Here is a 17938-nt window from a genome sequence, read left to right as displayed (position 1 = left end):
CATGCATACTATTATTTTGCTTCCGTATTTTCTGAAGCATTTTAGGAAATATGTGTGACAGCCTAGGGGACACTGGGATGACTGATTAAGAAGAGGCAGAAGGAGGGTGTAAAACACAGCAAGACCCAAGATAGCTTTTGAGGCATTACTGACAAGCAGGATATTGAGAAGATTTTATGAATTGCATCAAGAAGCAATAGGAGAAGGAACTGCATGTTTATTTGAACAAAGAGGAGGAAGAAGTGAGCCACCTATGGAGTGCCTGGTCCTCCTGGACATTGAGACAGTGACTGCAGGAGACCTGAGGTGCAACCTTTTCTTTCCTCTCCTCAGGGATGGCAGCAGTGCTATCTGAGACTCTGCCCTCTGGGCCTTTGGCTATTAATAACTGCAGGATGCCTGTGCGAGCAGCCTTCAGGAGTCAAATTCACTGCACTTTGCATCAGCACTTTGTGCTGGGCAGAGCTTCCCTCACCCAGGCACCCTGGGAGAGGGGGCTGCGGGACAAGCCTCCCCAGGCAGCACCCAGAGACAGGCTGGGAGGAAGCAGCCACTGCTGAGCTCTGGGGCAGGTGTGTGACTGGTCTGAGCCTGGCACTGCAAGCCTGAGGTGAGTTGACTGGGCAGCAAAATAGAGCAGGTGGTGGAGAAGTAAAGACTGGTTTGCTTGCAGCACCAATGACTGCTGCAAAGATCAATGCACAAAAAGACAGAGGAATTGAACAAGAAGGCAGAGCTGAGGGAGAAAAGCCCTGGCTTTATGTATGACATAGTGAGGAGAATGGGGTTTGAGGCTCCAGCAGGTTCTGGGAGGGCTGAGAGAGCAGTAGTACTGTGTAACTCTGGACCCTGTCCATAGTGAGACACTGCTGTCTCTTTCCTTATGCTAGACCAACTGCATGCAGTGGGTTTTTCAATCTTCAGTCCTGCTGGATTAGTAAAGAAGGACAGCAGAATGTGATAGACTTGTCCTCACTGCTGCTTGGGGAATTAGTGTGAGGAACACAGCTTTCCACCATGGCTGTCCCTTTCTGCCTTGCCCCAGGAAATCCATGCTTGCAGCATATGGATGATTTCTCTGTTTTGTGAGTTTTAGGACCCATCAGATGTGCCATAACCTCTCACCTCTGCTATTTCCTGGCAGCATTGCCCTTTTCCTGTCAAGCAGGGCCTGCTTCTTTTATACAGCCAAGCAGATGTCTGGCTGCTTAAAGAGAATGTGCAGTGTGTGCGTCATGGCTGCACCTGCTCACACTTGCTTTGGGAATACCCCAGGATGGGCTCATAAATGATGTGAACTACACAGGCAGCATCTCAGTAAAAGGAAAAACTTGCAAATCTGAAAGAAAAACTAATCCAAAGGAGTATCCAATGTGATTGGCACTGTTTTGCTGTGGCTGGGCTTCTTTTAAGAGTTATCACAATTCCATCACATAAAATTATGTTGCAAAAGAAGTAATGGTGGAATGATACTTCAGAATACACAGGAGATAAAAACGTCTTGATCAGAAGAGTAGTATACAAACTTCCAGTTACAGCTATTTGCTTGCTAGTTTTAAAATATAACTCATAGTTCAAAGTTTTTCAGTTCTGAAATCTTAAGCAAGTAAAGTACAAAGAATCACAAGACAGAGATGGTAGTTATTGCTGCAGCTGAAGCCAATGTGTCTTTGCCCATTTTTCTTTGTATTGTATTGCATTATATTAGGTGGGGATCTGTCCCCTATGCGCTGTTGCTTGGGCATGGACAGCACTGAAGCGAAGGCAAGACATTTGCTCTACTTACAATATGTGTAACCCCTAAGAAGGACTCTCAAAAGCTGCCTGAAATGGAATTGCTGAGATTGCGTCTGATTTTCCCTGGTTTTGCAGTTCAGATCTCATCCTATCTGGGGACAGAGATGGGGAACACTGTACCAGAAGGAATATCCCTCTTCTCCTCTTTCCCCCTTCAAAATGGTATCAGATAAGATCAATACATAAGATACAGATGCAAGTGACTTCAAACAAATTGGGTGAACAACTTTAACAGGTTTTCCTGTGCCTTCCTCCTCCAGCCCTTCTGTAACAAAACAGTAGCAGTCATAAAAGACAGAACTACTTGGAATTTCGTTTTGTTTCTTTTTTTTCCCTTCCAGACTTGCAGTCTGGTGGCTTTCTGAGTACCTATTCTAATTCTAAAAGGACTGTTGAAATATCCAAACCAGAACTGCACATGATGCAAAGTGCTCCAAATAACTTTTGGACAGACCTGAAACCTTTATCCAAAAATATATATTACCATCTAATGATAACTGCATGTTGTTATAACATGGCATCATAGAGCAAAATTTCCAAGTGGCATCCTGTTACTGCAGCACAAGATAATAACAGAGTATCCTTACAGCACACCTGGATTCTGAGAGACTGCCTTGTTGCAATTAAATTGCCTCTTTTGGATGAGTGCTATAGGGCACCTAGGCAATGCTTCTGCTGGGATCTGCTACCATATTTTGTCAGCATGCTGAGTCTCCAGAGAACCCCAGAATGGCCTACTGATGTTTTCCTGTATGGGATGACACCTTCCACTAGCTCCATCATGGGGAAGGGATAGAAAAAAAACAGTGTGGGAAAGGAAGGCTGTGTATCTTTTACCTGTAGATGGCAACTAAAAGAGGCAAGAAATACATTTCCAGTGTTTCATTCTCCATTTCCTTGTGTGTTTAGAGCAAAGCAGAGAACCCTTTGTGGGAATGCCCCTTGCAGGGACTCCTGCTCCTCTTAAAAGGAAAAAGTCCACTAAACTCATTGGGAAGCTGACACATGAAGGTAAGATATGCAAAACTGCACATGTAAAAATTGTTTGGATTTCAACCTGAATTTCGGCCTTTCAAATCTCACACCTTGCCAAACTGAACTCCCAAAGAAAGACATGCAGTGAACATACCAGAGGCACAGCCACAAATTTTACTGAAGCCCAGCCTTCAACCACATCACATTTTCTATCTTAGAGCTGAAAAGCATTGCACACACTCAGGCCAAAAGTCAACAGAGACTGCACTCTGCAAATTTGTATTCTCCTGCAGCATTAATTTGGATGCAGATCAGTGTAAATGGACAGAGAACATGATATTTTACAGGGGTCAATATTGCACTGCCTAGATTTATTCTACGTCGTTCTCTCTCTTACAACTTTTGTTTCATACTTGTTTTCTCTCTGTGTGAGAGAGTTTCTTTAATTCCAGCACTCATCAGCTGAGCAAGACAAGATCTCTTAGAGCAGTTAATAGAGCAGGAAGAATATAACCTGGAACATTTTTCTTTCTACAGAATATGTGTATATTGGGTAGGGTAACTTTTAAATAAGTGTGATGTCCTTATCTTTTCTTTACTTTTGACAGCATGAGGAAGGTTTCAGAGGTTTGGAAAAGTACTCATTTGAAGTAGTGCCAAGAAATCCTGCTGCACTGACTGAGATGCTTCAGATGTGGCAGACACCCATCTAGCTCCACCCCTATGCAACTTCTCTCTGCAGATTTGCCTTGATTGCAGTCCAGAGTAAATACCAAAGATCTATACCCAAAGCATCTTCAATGTAAAGACTTGGTGCATAGATAATGTCCTAAAATCTTAATTTAGAAGATAATTTGGGTGCTTGAAGTCACTACTGATGATAGGAAGAAACAGACAAAATACATAGACCAGAGTGCCTTCTAAAGTGTCCCACTGTATGTTTTGTAGCTATGCCACAAGAAGTGTCCAAGCTGAACCTGGGAAAGAAGATCAGCATCCCCAGAGATGTGATGCTAGAAGAGCTTTCTCTCCTCACCAACAAAGGATCCAAGATGTTCAAATTACGTCAGCTAAGAGTGGAGAAGTTCATTTATGAGAATAACCCTGATGCCTTCACTGACAATTCTGTGGTAAGCTGAAGATTAAGACTAAAATGCTACTCCATACACTCAGGGAAAACAGGAATGGAGTGTGCCCAAGCTCTCTTCTGTTTTAATGTGTGTGGGCAGGGGGTAGGGAGGGTCTGCTAGCAAAGCAGTGAAAGAAGAAAACAAAATTACATAAATACACAAGTTTTATTTCCTTTTGGCAGCAGCATTAGTGTCCTCTGGCAAATATTTGGTATCACACATACAGAAGCATGACAAAATTCAGTACTGAGTGATGAAGGAAGGCTGCATGTTTGGCAAGTGTTCAGAACTCAGGGCAGGGCTAATTGGTTTTGTACCCATTCCATTTCTTCTTTGCATGATGGCAATGATCCATCCAACTCCAGTAGACCAGGGCTATTTTTAGTCTAGGATACTTTTATGCTTTCTGCTGGACAGAGTCTTCTGCTAGTATCTGTAAGTTCCACAAGTGAAACCTCTAACCTGACTCTGAAATATTTTCAGTTAATTTGCTAGAAGTCCAGTTTGTTTTCCTCTAAAACATTTTCCTTTCAGATATGGTATATAAATACAGACATTAATTTTCTTTTCCTTTTCCCTTGCATTGGTACTGTTATAACTCCTTTTTACAGCTAGTTGCTGGTGTAAAGTCTTTTGAAGACACCTAAACTTTTACAAATGAAACTCAATTCACATGATTATCAGGATTCAGTAAAACAAATAGAAAATGTTTAAGGTTCATATGCATTTTGATATACCACCTCATCTTCTGATGTTCTTTAAAGTTGGTTTGGTGACATTTTATCCCTTTATGGCATCTATTTTCCAGTCCAAGGAAACTCAAGAAAAACAATAAAAGTAAAGCTGAAGAAAATGTTTTGCCAAACAAAAACACATTATCTTTAAGCATTCTGATGTTTTCAAAAGCAGCAATAAGTAAATATCTGCAGTTCACTTCTAGAAATGCCAATTTAAAAATCAGAATGTGGAAAGATGCCTAACAAAAAAAGAGTTAAAATTAAACAGTAAGATTACAGATGAGGGATGACAACCCAGAGATATAACAAGCATATCCCGTGATGTTAAACTTTGATCAGTTTCTTCACCTCTTTGTCTTTTAGGTAGCTCATTTCTTCAGTGAATTATCTCCCAGAAAGAATGTGAGAATGAATATTGAACTTTGGACTCCACAGATGAATATCGTAGAGAAATGCATGCTGTTTTCATAAACAGCTACTCAGCAATCTCAGAGTTCCTAAAACATATGAGGGCCAAGTTCATATGTGAGAATCTGTGGCAGTGAGAAGTGAGAAAATAACAAATTGATGGAATAAAAAGGCTAGAGTCCAAAGTGACAAAAATTTGAGGGTGTCACTAAAGAATGTCCAATCAGAACAATCCAAAACAAAAAAGTTGTGACAAACTGACTCAAGACTGGACATGCACAGTCACTTCATGACTAACATTATAAATGCTGATGGCAATTACTTATCTTTTGCTAGCAGCTTTGTTTATTAATCTGCGCCTGACTTTCACTCCATACTCCTTCTGTAGTGGATATCTCTCTTTTGTAAGCACACATTTGCTCCCAAGATCTGTCAGCGTGGCTGTTAAGATCCTATGCCATGGGGAAATGTACTTGGGGGTTAGAAAATCCTTTTAAAAGCTAGGATTTTCTTTGTTGCTTTGCTGTAGAAGAACTATGGCACGGTCTCCAAACCAGGTGGCATTCTGCTTAAAATCCTCCATGATTCGCTTACAGGCCTTCTCTCCACATTCATGGAGAGACAAGAGATAGCAACACTGCATTGGTCAGTGCAGGAAGACTTTGGTCTGTCTACAGCCCTCGCTTGGGGTCAGTTTAGCAAGATCAAAACATAATTGTTACTGTTTTCTGGCTGCTCCAGGAGCTCGTTGCTTGCACCCACTGCCTTTGCAGGTAACTGTTCTCATCACTGCTTTGCTGCAGTCAGACCATTAAGGAAAGCTGAGCAATCACAGCAGCTGAGCCATTGTCTCGGAGAGCTGGGTGCTCTTGAGCAGGTAAAGGCAACAGATCTGTGTCTGTTAGCTCCCAAACCATCAGCACAGCCCCTGACCTTAGCACCAAATAACTCTTATCAAAAAGCCCTTTGATTTCAGTATCTGAATAGCTTTCTTTTCTTTTCCTTTCTTGCTGCTGTATCTGCTCAAGGGCAGATGCAGAAAAGAAAGCTTAAACAAAAGATAACTGTGTGAGGAAGATAATGGCAGAGTAAGAAGTCCTGCTGCTACACCCAGTTACTTCTCTCTCCCAATTAACTTCCATGTCCTTTGCTCCCTATTCCAAAGAAGTTCTTGTGTTTTTGAGGCTGTGGACAGTGAAGGAATTTGAAGCTGGTGATGTGTTTTCTGCTTTTATATCATAGATTTCTTAACTGTCTTGTCTTAAAATATTCTCAGGACACTTTCTTAAGAAAGCAGGGCAAGGCAGGTCTGGGATGGAGTATGGACTGTTTCTTTCCCCCAAAAGAAGTTTACTAGCAAGATAATATAATATAAAAGCACACAAAGAGAAAGGTTATTAAAAATAAATCCAAACCATATAAGGGGTTCCAGAATAGCCTGTGCTGTAGCCATAAAGCTTCCACACAAGGGAGAAGATCTCAGCAGTCATGTGTCATTGACCCACCCTTCTGCTTCTCTCCTCCTTCTTTTCCTCTAGCCAAAAATCCACACTGGACAATCAGATCACTCTCCTTACTTGTAGCAGAGGAAACTTAAATACTGTGTGCACATGAATGTCAGACAGCCCCATGCAAAAGTGAAAACCTGTCACTCTCTGCCACTGCTGCAGCTCTACCCATCCAGTTAAAGGCAAATGTAGCTAAACCCCCAGTCAAAAGGACTGACCATTCCTAACATGAGTAAAATGAAATGTACCACATACTGTAGAGCTGTTCTCAATACTGTGACTCTCTTTGCTTGCAAATATACAGTACAAGAGGAAGGTTTTAGGGAGGTTTATTGGAGTTTGACACCAATATCCTGCCAAACAGGGAGAATTTGGGCAATATCCTCCTTGTTTTGTGCTGTGCTGGAGAAGCTGGGCTCTTCTGAGCCCTCTCTAGTAAAACCACATGTAGGATTTCTTCTCCTCACCCCAGGCTGTGCCACCCACAGGAACTGTGATTCTCTCCATGTCTCAGAGGATATTTTCAACTTCATTGTGGAGCTGCAAGATATAATTTATTACTGACTAAAGACCATGATGAAATCCTATCTTGCTGTGTGCTCTATTACTGTATCCTCTGGCTGACTAGAGAATGAGGAAAATCACTACATTTATTTTTTAACAGTGAAACTGAAACATGGGGTAGATTAATGAGTCACCTAAAATCAAAGATAGGGTCTCAGTCTTGTCTTTGGATCTCCTAAATCCCACTTCACTGTTCAGCAGTTAATAGATCAGCAGTTCACAGACTGCTTTCCTTCATAATGCTGAATTTGTTTGGCCTCAAATACATTTAAGATCACATGAAACAATATTTCTTAGCCCTGCAGCCTCACTCATTATTGCCCTAACTCCTTTCAACATCCCACCTCTGCTTTTGAACCTCAGTGTAAGAGCTTGCTGTCATCAAGTGGAAACTTTTAAACACCTGGCTGGCAGGCATGAATGGGAAACTGAAAACAAAGCCATAGTTATGTGTCTTGGATGTTGCCATTACTCCATCTCTCTTGCAGTAAGAATCCTTAAATATGGTCCTTCTGCTAGTCAAAACCTGTGGCTTGATCTGGGTTACATGTAGGAGACTTTCCTTTTTCTCCTCCCCTTTTTATGTTTTATTATCAGATATTAAAATAATTAGGAAGGTAAAATAACCAATATCTAAATAGACAATTATGAGCAGTAGTACCTCAAAAACCACACTGACCCACAACCAAAATCCCCCCCTTGGTGCTTTCTTACACTCATCCACAAGTTAAAATAAATGCAGCTTCCAGTCATGGCAAAGCTTGTATGAAAACAAACTAAAATGTGTTGGCAATTTCTGCTGGACTTCCGGTCAAGAGGTCTCTTTTAAGCTGATACCAACTGTGAAACAAAATCTAAGAAATCTAAAGAATTGGATTACTGCTGTTCTGGAAAATGGCAGGAATTAGTATTCTTTTCAGTGCTGGACAAGAACTCAGAGCAGGCAGAAGTAACAGGAAGAAAATGGAAGTGGTTATGTTACAAACCAAAAGTGATGCTTCACAGCAGACAGCAGTACAGCACCAACCTGCCTCAGAGATCTTACATGAGGAATAGCCAGGCATGATACAGTGTCTGAAGGAAAACAACCATGGAGAAATGTCATCATGCAGCTGCTTGGTTTACTACAGAGCATGCAGTGCTGCCTCTGTATGCCCCTTAATGTACTTGGATGAATGTCAATCAAGATCAGTGGAGGTAAGGTTAAAGGGGAAATGTTAGGAAAATAATTTTTCTAGGAGTTCTGTTCTTAATAGAACGTTAAACCTCTTGAACAAACATTACAGGATAATTGCAGGCTAAGATACAATTCTCAGGGTAGGACCTAAGTGGAGTGAGCCAGGTGAGATTGTAACTTGTTTAACAAAATGAGCCTTGCTGCACTGGAGCTGGATTGGTGCAGAAGACCTAGGGGTCCCACTATACCCAAAGCTGTGGAAGAGTGAACAAGGAGTCTGATGCATTCTTATTCAAGAAGTGACTGGAGTGGAAAAAGCAGAGCAACAGAAAAAAAGAGTTTTTTATTTTCCATCATGCTCCAATTTGTTGCAGCACTGTGAGAAAACTCTGGACCAAAATTCTGAAACACAATTTCTTTCATCTACAAAGAAAATGTGACAAAAATTATATAAACTATACAAATAAGATGTGTCTAACTTTGGATAGCATTAGATAAAAATTCCTGTTATTTATATGGGTAAATTCATGCACAGAAGCAAAAAATATTTTGTCTAAGGTTACACAGGAAGTCAGAAATGGACCTGGAAATAGAAAGCAGGAGCTCAATCTACTGTGCCTCTCAGGGTAGCAAGTTTGAAAAAAAATGTAAGATCCTTCTACAGCTTCTTATTTTCACTCTTTTTAAAAAATGAGTCATAGGTTTAAGGCTATGCAATTCCAAATGAAGGACTGAGGCCCACGCTTTGATAAAAACAGCAGGCAGTCTATGAGACTCTGCAAGTGTCTGAATTTTAAATCTTCCATCCCACCATCAAGGAGCATTTGAGTGGCTGCCACGGAGACGATGCAGTCCAGTAACTTCAGAAGTGTTAGTAACTACATAGGCATCAAACATTTGGGAGCTCTTTAGCAGTGAGGTGGAAATAGAAACACATTTGGTGGCCTCAATCATTTTCTTTAGGGCACAGCAAGGAGCTGAAGGGGAGCACACAGTGTCTCTCTGGGGGACTGCCTGCAGTGACGTCAGGGCCTTGAGATACACTGAGATCTCAGCCCCATTGGTTGGATCATCTTTCATTATCTAGTTTTTATTAGGCACATGCTCTAGGGAATTCAGAATTTGTCCATGTAAGCACTCAGCCTGCAAGAGCAGGCGCTTGCTAGCATTAAGGACTTGAAAGACATGAGCCCAATTTGTTTAGCCAACCCGGGGGACCCATCAGATGAACTGGCACCAAGTGCTCTCTTATTAGAGTGGATTTAGGGATGCCCTGGGACTGATAATATCCACTACCTCCACCAATGCACAGACAGGAGGAGCCTTCTGATCTGTCCCCAGAGCCAGCAGGAGGTTGTCAGCCATCTCAGCTGACATTCCTGGACTTCTCTCCTGGAACTCCCACCAACACAGTCAATCAATACTAACAGAGAGGCTGGTTTTATGATGTGAATATGCATATATGTCAATGTTCCACATGCTGTTAGCAGTGGCCCAAGACATGCATTCTCCTCAAGTGTGAGCTCCAAAACTCTAAAATTTCACTCTAAAACTCTGACCAGAGGTGTACCTATGCAGCTTTGACTATGTTGAGACTCCTGCTTGAGGCTGTCTTTCCTGAGCTCCACTGTCTTGGAAAATCTTTCAAAAAGATTATTTTCTCCTTGCTTCATGTTAATTTGAGCTAAGACAAACAATTGTGGTGACCAAAACTAAAGAAAATTATATTTTTGTTCTAGCAGGTGAGTAACTGGGGTGTTGCATGGAAAACATGTCCTTCCTATCTGAATGGAGTTGCCTGCTTTTGGCAGATCAGATGTTTTCTCAGCAGGCCCATGAAGAATGATAAATTAGCTTAAGGCAAATCAAACTAATTTAATTTGCAGCTAAATAAGATTTAGGAGTGGCTTTCCTGATGCAGACCTTCTGTTCCAGAGTAACTTCATTCCTACTTAGTGATAATACTGCAATTTAAAATAACACCAGATGACAATGATGCCCCTCCCTAGTCACATCAAATACTGCTGTGAGCAGAAACAGAACAGTCCATTTTACTGCAGCTCATGTTATGCTGATGCTTTTTTTTCTCTTGCTGGAGAGGCATGTAAGTAACCACAGAAAGGAGAAATAAGCCCATAATTCTCAGAAAGGGCACACAGCATGGGTGAAACTAGAAGGAAAACAGATGCAAATTTAGTTTTGAAAGTAGTGAGCAAATCAGTAGAAGCATTACCCTTGCATATATATTAACATTTTGAAAATAACCTCATTCTGACCCCTAACCCTCAAAATACCCTTTTTCAGTTTGCCTTTTTACAGCTACATAGCTGCTATGCATAATTGAGCAGATTGCCCAGTTAGCTCCTGTGTACAGCTTAATGCTCACAATCCTCTCCCCTCTCAGTGCTTCCTGACATTCACGGGAACATTATCTCCTGTGTTCCTAAAAAGGGAATTCCCTGCAGCTAGGAGAAGGACAGACAGTCCCTAAAGGCCCTGGGGGAACCAGCTCTGCCACTTCAGCCTGCAGCTGGCTGCCTGCCTGGGTTGCAGCCTGGTGACCTGCTGTGAAACCCTGGACACTGTTGTGGGAGACACAGGGAGCAGAGGGTTAGCTAATTCTGCCTTGAGCCTTGTGGGGTTTTCACTTCTCGACTATTTTTAGCTGACTGAACAGCTGGCCTTGGAAGCCTGTTTACAGCCTGGAAAGCTTCTTTTTGCTAAACTGTGCTACGTGTAAGAGCCCTGAGAAAGCCTAAACCCTTTGAGAACCATGTCTGAGGCAGACTGAGATTTATACAGATAGAACAGCAGTATGAGGAACCACAGATTCATTCAGTGTCATTAATGTGTATTTGTTGCATCTTTGTGCATCTAATAGCCAATCTCCTAGTCCAACAGGAGAGACTATATGTGATATATAACCCTTGCATTATATAGCTGTGTGGGCTGTACTACACAAGAGATACTTTTCAAGTCTGATAGGAGTCTAGTTTTGATGTCACTTATGACCAATATGTGAAACATTTTTCTAAACATACTATATAAGTTTCTATTCCACACAAGCATTTATGAAAGTTTCTGTGTGGAAAGACAGGATATTGTGCCAAAATGTACACCACAAGGTCAATAAATCCTGCATGGATTGTTTGCTCTTTTACTACATACTGCAGAGATTGTGCCTTCTAGCCTGACCAAGGAAGAGTGAATGGTCTGCAAAATAAGACCAACCTAATTTTATTGATGGATGCAACTTTCTTTCTTTCTTACCCTGTTGTTGGTTAGATTTGGTTTGCTAATTCACATACTGCTACAAACAAAATTCTTCCTTTTTGTCATTTCCCTCTTATTGTCTCCAGGAAGTATTTTCTGTTTACCCAGGCTGCTATCTCTTCAGTTTTTCTCAACATGTAAATACTCCTCCCCAAGCAGACTTTCATATAGACCTTCAATGGTATTATATATACGGAAAACAGGCAAAAAGGCAGATATCTTCCTGACTTTTGTGTTGTCACAGAGACTTTTGTGTTGTCACATTGTAATTGAGCTGGGGTTATGTTAACTTTGACATGAAAACACTTTCTTGCCAGGCTTGCTTTCCCACAGGTTAGCCAATGTTATCTCTGTTTGGACTTCTACCTGTTCTGGCAAAAGCTAAATTTCCTTTCACCTCCTCCTCTATTTCATAGTCATCATTGGTGGGGACAACACCACCCTGATCACATAAAATGACTATGAGGTGAGTGTGCTTCCATTGCCACTTCTGCTGCTCCACAGCTGCTGCTATACTGAATAAAGGGAATAACTCACATGAAGTTCTGCCACTGGCTTTGTAACAGAGACACAGATCTGGTCAGATCACAGAGACTCAGGAGTTCACATTCTGGGAGCCAGCCCCAAATGAGACTCAGGAGTTCACATTCTGGGAGCCAGCCCTACAAACACGAATACACCATGTCCTGTAGCAGAGATTCAGGCACACTCTTTTCTCCTCCCCTAGGATCACTTCCAGAAGTTCATCCCGCCGGGAGGGAGCTATGGGGAAGATGGCCATGGCCACGGGCGGATGGCGGGAGGATGGGCGGCGGGGCAGCACGGCTCCAGCACGCAGCAGCAGCCCGGGGCCCCTCCCAGGCCTGCGAGCAGAGGAGGCGCCAGAGATGGTGAAGGGGAGCATGCAGGGAAATCATCGGGGAGTGCTGGAGAAGGAGGCGATGGTACTGACAAAGGCAAGTATCCCTCCGCAAGAGTAAGAAACTAAAACTATCAGACCACATGCCAAGCCTACTCTTAAGGAAAAGCAAATTAATCTAACTCTTGGATTCTTCCAAACAAAGCTCTAGTGTAAAGCCTAGAAGAGTTGAACTGCTTTTAGTTTGATGGTTTTGTTTGTATTCTTCTATGTTGCTCAACCACAGGCAGGAGGGAGAAATACCTTGCTTGGCTGGACCACAGAAATTACAGGAGACTTCTCTGCTGAGCTCTTAAGGCTGGTAGAGCAGAAGGCAGGCCAGCACAGCTGTGCCATGCCCGTGTGGCACTCCCTTTCAAGGCTTTCACACTGACCACTGGAGACACTGGAATTAACTCTTGAGATCAGTAGTCTGATCTGAGTATCAGACTTGAATGTCTGAGCTCTGATTTCAAATAAAAGCTTCTATGTAAAAAAAGAACACTTTTTGGATAATCTTCAGAAACAAGCAGCAATATTCCTAAAAGTTATCTGGTAACCACCACTGGGCCACTGAGGCAATATCTTTATGAGTAAAAATAGTTTTAATTCAATTTACTTTTTGCCTGATTTTATCCTCTGTTTAGTTTGGCCAGAAATCTCTAGAAACAAATACCTAGTATAAGAGTCAGCAGATGTAATCATCACTTTAACAGTCTCTATAGATTGAAAAAAATATATATGATCAAATTTGCTTGGGAACCAGGAATAACTGCCTTGAGTAACCAAATGGATTTGTAATTGTAAAATCTTGTAAGATCCAAGTATTTTCATTTACATTCTGGAATAATGTGCATTTTATATCAAAATCAGCTTTTACATTTCCTGTGAAAAAGCAATCTGTATAGACTTTTATAGTTTTCTTACAGGAGATTTTTCTTCATTGTTATTGTGTGTGCAGGGAGAAGGAGGATTAATATCATCCTATAGCTTTCACTGCAGAGACAGATCCCAGCTGCTTTTGTTTCAACTCTAGCAATCAATTTGCTGGTAAACTGCTTAGTTTAAATACTTCACACAAAAAAGTGGGGAGTAGTTGGTTTTTAGGGCTTTTTTAAATTAAAAAAGAGATTATTTTAAATGTCTGCAATTCTTTGAAAGCAGGGAACCCCAGGACTTGGCATGGTTTGCAATAAGCAAGACAGACAAAGGAGGTGTGATAAAGAAGAAAGATTCAGATAATAGTTTTCATTCTTTGCCACTTACTTCATAAGGATTTGTTTTCTACACAAAATGTAGCACCATGAAAGCACCAGAATGTCTCTCTCCATTAATCTGTTATTATCTGCCCTAATCAAGCTAAGCAGATATCATTGCTCAGGGGTTTTAAGGTTTATGAAGGATGAAAATATTATAAGTGTGCTACATATCAATACAAAACTTATGTTCTTACTAGCAAGGTGGTATTATACACAGCTAGGGAAGGGAAGGGAAGGGAAATGCAGAATGAAATCCCTTGTCTAAACTCATTTGCTTAATGGAGCAACTAGAAGCTAATCTAAAATTTCTAGCAATCAAGTGTCTGACTTTACAACAAAGTGCAGCTTTAGTCACTGATAGGATTTTAACTTCAAGAGAGATACCACATAATATTTGCAAACTGCTTTTAGTCATCTTGAGGTGATTGAGACAGACTTATGTCTAACATCTCAGTTCAGAAGGGGAAAAATGTGAATATCTGTTCATGTAATCACAAAGAAAATGCCATGTCATGTCTGCTATGATCTGACAGAAAATACAGAAAAGTAAATGAAGAAATTGTTTGCGTCTTTCCTCATATGAAGCTTCCCTCCTATTAGTGGAAGAGATGATGAGGTGACGACTTTGGTTCTTTCTATATGAGCAAAAAGAAGAATGAAAAATTCCAGATACATGCTTTAATACAAATTCCTGGATGAGTGGCTCTTAGACTGTGGTACTATCTGCTTTTGTGGAAAAGAACTGAAGTGATGTATGATCATCTTTTCAAAACAGAAATCTAACCATAAAAGCTTGTATTGATGTAGGAGTTACAGAATATGGAAACAAACTGGTGCTTCAACTTCAGTAGCAGGACGTAGTAGCACAATGCAGTTAAGAGTGCCATCTAACTAGACTGCTTTGCCTTCCTCTGTTTACAGATGGGAAGTCAGGAGGCAAAAAAGTGACTATATTTAAAACTTATATTTCCCCTTGGGAACGAGCGATGGGTATCAGCCCTGAGGACAAAAGCCAGTTCTCCACGGACTTGCTGTCGTACAGCCCCAAAGCTGATTTCCCCCACTACAAGTCTTTTAACCGGTAAGTCCTCTTAGATATTCAGTGCAGTTTATTTAGCAAGAGAAACACAATAATGCTGATCATAGCCCCCCTGTAAATAAGTTTTAGCTGCACTTCATTTTGCTTAGCACAGTCTCCAGTGGATGAAATGTTTGGAAGACTACAAAGACAAAATACATTAAGACCTAGAGATTTTAATTCAGATTATGCACAGAAAACCAGTGCAGTTGGATAAGAGGCTTTTAATTCTATTTGCCTCTCTTTCTCTCCCCATTTGACCAGGAGATGTAGCTTGTCACTGTTTTTTACTGCAACCCTTTGAAATTCAAGAGGTCATGAAAAATACTTATGATCAGCAGCCATAGATTTCACAGTACTTAATATACAAATCAGGATGTTTCTGCTGTATATGATAAGCATTGAAAGTTTTACAAATATTTCTAGGACAGCAACAATTTTTTGTTAACCTCTCTATACACTTTTGCCACCAACCTCCATAGCCCCAGGTCATCAGTACCAAGAGCAAACCCACATCCCACTAATTTCTGCAATAATGCAGGCTCTGCCTGCTACATGTACAGAAAACTAACAGGTGTGAAAGGTGTATGGTTTGATGGAGATTGATGCAACAAGGGTGAAGGAAGTGCACAGCAGCATATGTGTGTGTTTGCATAATTTTTTGTACATGGGCAATGGATACATGTATGTTCTCATGAAGGATTTGTTAGCCAACAGCAAGAGTAGCACAATTTAGAATCTTGATAACTTGGACTATTTATTTGATATGTCCTGTTGCTTACCTGTGCTCTGTTTGCTAACTCCATGTATTCCCCTATGCCAGGACTGCCATGCCTTATGGGGGTTTTGAAAAAGCAGCCAAACGGATGACCTTCAAAGTGCCTCAGTTTGATATCTGCCCTTTGCTCCCAGAATCTCTCATGATATATAATCAAAATTTCAGCAAAAGACCCTCCTTCAACAGAACCCCGATACCTTGGATGCCTTCAGGAGACTTCTCAGAGTACCAGACTGCGGTCAACGTGCCAATGAGTGGTGAAACAGAAGAGTTGTAAATCCCCACTGCCAAGACCTTCCCTTTTTTTCTCAGCCCTTTCTGTATGCAAGTTGATAGTAAGGAGGAAAAGTGCAACTCTAGCTCTGTCAGCTCTTTCTTTCTTTTGCCTGTAGCCAAGACAAGTCCCGAGCAGGTTCTAAACTTCTCTTCACTGTACTGCTAATCTAAATCAGACACAGTTTGAGGAAAAGGAGCTTTTTATTCACCAGCACATAAGAGGCCAAGACTAAGGAAGTGTTTTTCTGTTTAGCAATGCTGCATGCTGCCTGTCTGACTGATAACAAACCTGTTTTGTCATGTATTAACAATAAAACACCAAGATGAAAAACAGCTTTTGTGTTTTCTCCTTAAAAAGTGCTGCTGAAAGGATTTGGCGAACAGCAAATTGAAACAAAAGTTTCAATCTCACAATGAGAATATTATCCTGGGAGGAAAGATCAAGGACTAACAGGGATGGTCATAAGATTTATGTACATCCAGGTAGCTTGGAAAAATACTGCCAAAGTGATGGGGAAGAATGATGACTTTGAGAGGAAATTAGAACAACATCAGAAATGAAATAGCAAGTCAGCCTGTCAGCAAAACAAACAGCTTAAAGTGTTTCACTGTCAGCTAAGATCCCCCAGTTGTCCAGAGTATAAACAAGGTGACAGCATAAGCAGGTTTTTTGTTCTTGTTTTTCTCTTCTATTTTTTACATTATTTACATAAAGTTAATAGGTTGGGAAGCAACAGAGGCACACCCAAGTAAGATGGCTTGCCCATAGTGACAGAGCAAGAAAACAAATGATTTAATAACAACAGAGCTAATTTGACACCTATCACACTGCATTACTTATTCAAATACACACCATGAAAGTCTATTCCATTTCTTGCAGCAGTTTCAGCAATGCCACACAAATAGGAAGAAAGGCAGGCACTGTGGAAAACCACTAAAGAATTCCTGCTTGGAGACTGGTTTGGAATTCTATTCTTGTGCCTCAACATTTCCTCCTGTAAGCAGGGCTGAACAGTTTATTCATGGGGACAGCTTCCACTGAAGTACTTTTAATTTAGGAGCTTTTCCTCCTTGTCTAGGAATTCCTGCCACCATGTATTTGATTTTTATTCTCTTGGGATAGTTTTGTGGTTGTCTTTATTACAAGCCTCTATAAAGCTACTGACAGGGCTACTGTGAGATGTCTTTAAAATTATGCTAATAATAAGCATTGCTAAATGGTCTTTAGCATGGCTAAAGAACGTTTATTATATATCCTATTATATTATTAAGAGCTATCCATAACTCAGTTCTGTGACTAAACTTAAAAATATAAAGGTGCTACTTTGGTCTGGAGAACATTTCAACAAAAATGAAAAAGCTCTGTTTGAGCTCTGTTTGGAGATAAGGTTGCTGTTTTCCAATATTTCAAATCAATCTAGCTTTTCAATTGCATTGTAATTAAGGAGGATGGATTTCTTTTTCAGTTCAAAAGTACTTTAATACAAGAATCCAGTCCGCAATGACAAAGTTAGAAATTCAGATAGTCAGAGGAAATTTCAGAGGAAAAAATGTGACATTAAGCAAAATATTGCCTCCCCTTTTCTTACACAGATTTTATCCTACTGCAATTTAGAATTACGTGGGGCTTTTTTTGTTGTTGTTGTTGTTGTTTTTTTTTTTTTAAGTGGAATACATTATGCTTTCGTGTAAATACCTCAGGAATAGCAGAAACAAGATAGTTTGGTAGCCATATGTCACAATCTATTTTCAGCAGCAGGTATTCCAGGTCATGGGCCAGTTCAGGAATGTGAAGGTGCAGAGAAGACTGGCTGCTCTGAGAAGGGGCTGCCCCAGACAATCACAGCACGGGTCTCAGGTCCACCCAGGACTCAGAGTGCAGGCCAGCACCTGAACAACATCACTCACACAAAGGACCCCAGGAGTGGCTCTGAGCTTAAAAGAGATTTCTGGGCCATAAGTGGGGTGAAGGTCCCAGATGAGGTTAGTCAGGTCAAGGAAGGGCTGCACACAGGGTGCACACAGGACAACAACAGCAAAATGTTTGGGAATTTCAGTAAAATCACAACAACCACTTGAG

At 41.0% G+C, this 17938-nt stretch overlaps 1 protein-coding gene across 2 annotated transcripts; it reads left to right on the top strand.

Annotated features, from left to right (window-relative positions):
- Window positions 1-418: 418 nt before the first annotated feature.
- MYOZ1 (myozenin 1) lies at window positions 419-16191 on the top strand. 2 transcript variants are annotated; one of them, XM_059476900.1, is made up of 6 exons: window positions 419-610; window positions 2707-2808; window positions 3721-3902; window positions 12297-12525; window positions 14648-14807; window positions 15628-16191. In XM_059476900.1, the coding sequence occupies exons 2-6, from the start codon at window positions 2733-2735 to the stop codon at window positions 15857-15859; spliced, it is 879 nt and encodes a 292-aa protein (XP_059332883.1). In that variant the 5' UTR covers window positions 419-610; window positions 2707-2732; the 3' UTR covers window positions 15860-16191. The 2 variants fall into 2 exon arrangements, with proteins under 2 accessions (XP_059332883.1, XP_059332884.1); XM_059476901.1 differs by lacking the exon at window positions 2707-2808 and having other exon boundaries at window positions 432-610.
- The last annotated feature ends 1747 nt before the right edge of the window (window positions 16192-17938 follow it).

This window comes from Ammospiza nelsoni, chromosome 8 (assembly GCF_027579445.1).
Source record: "Ammospiza nelsoni isolate bAmmNel1 chromosome 8, bAmmNel1.pri, whole genome shotgun sequence".
Classification (NCBI taxonomy): Eukaryota; Metazoa; Chordata; class Aves; order Passeriformes; family Passerellidae; genus Ammospiza; species Ammospiza nelsoni.
This window is presented reverse-complemented; position numbering and strand designations above follow the sequence as displayed.

Excerpts from the sequence above, each read along its gene's own strand:
- MYOZ1 (XM_059476900.1), top strand. The coding sequence starts at position 2,733 with ATGCCCCTTGCAGGGACTCCTGCTCCTCTTAAAAGGAAAAAGTCCACT. Across the intron at positions 3,903-12,296 it reads CCTTCACTGACAATTCTGTG|GATCACTTCCAGAAGTTCAT; the intron begins GTAAGCTGAAGA and ends CTCCTCCCCTAG. Across the intron at positions 14,808-15,627 it reads CACTACAAGTCTTTTAACCG|GACTGCCATGCCTTATGGGG; the intron begins GTAAGTCCTCTT and ends CCCCTATGCCAG.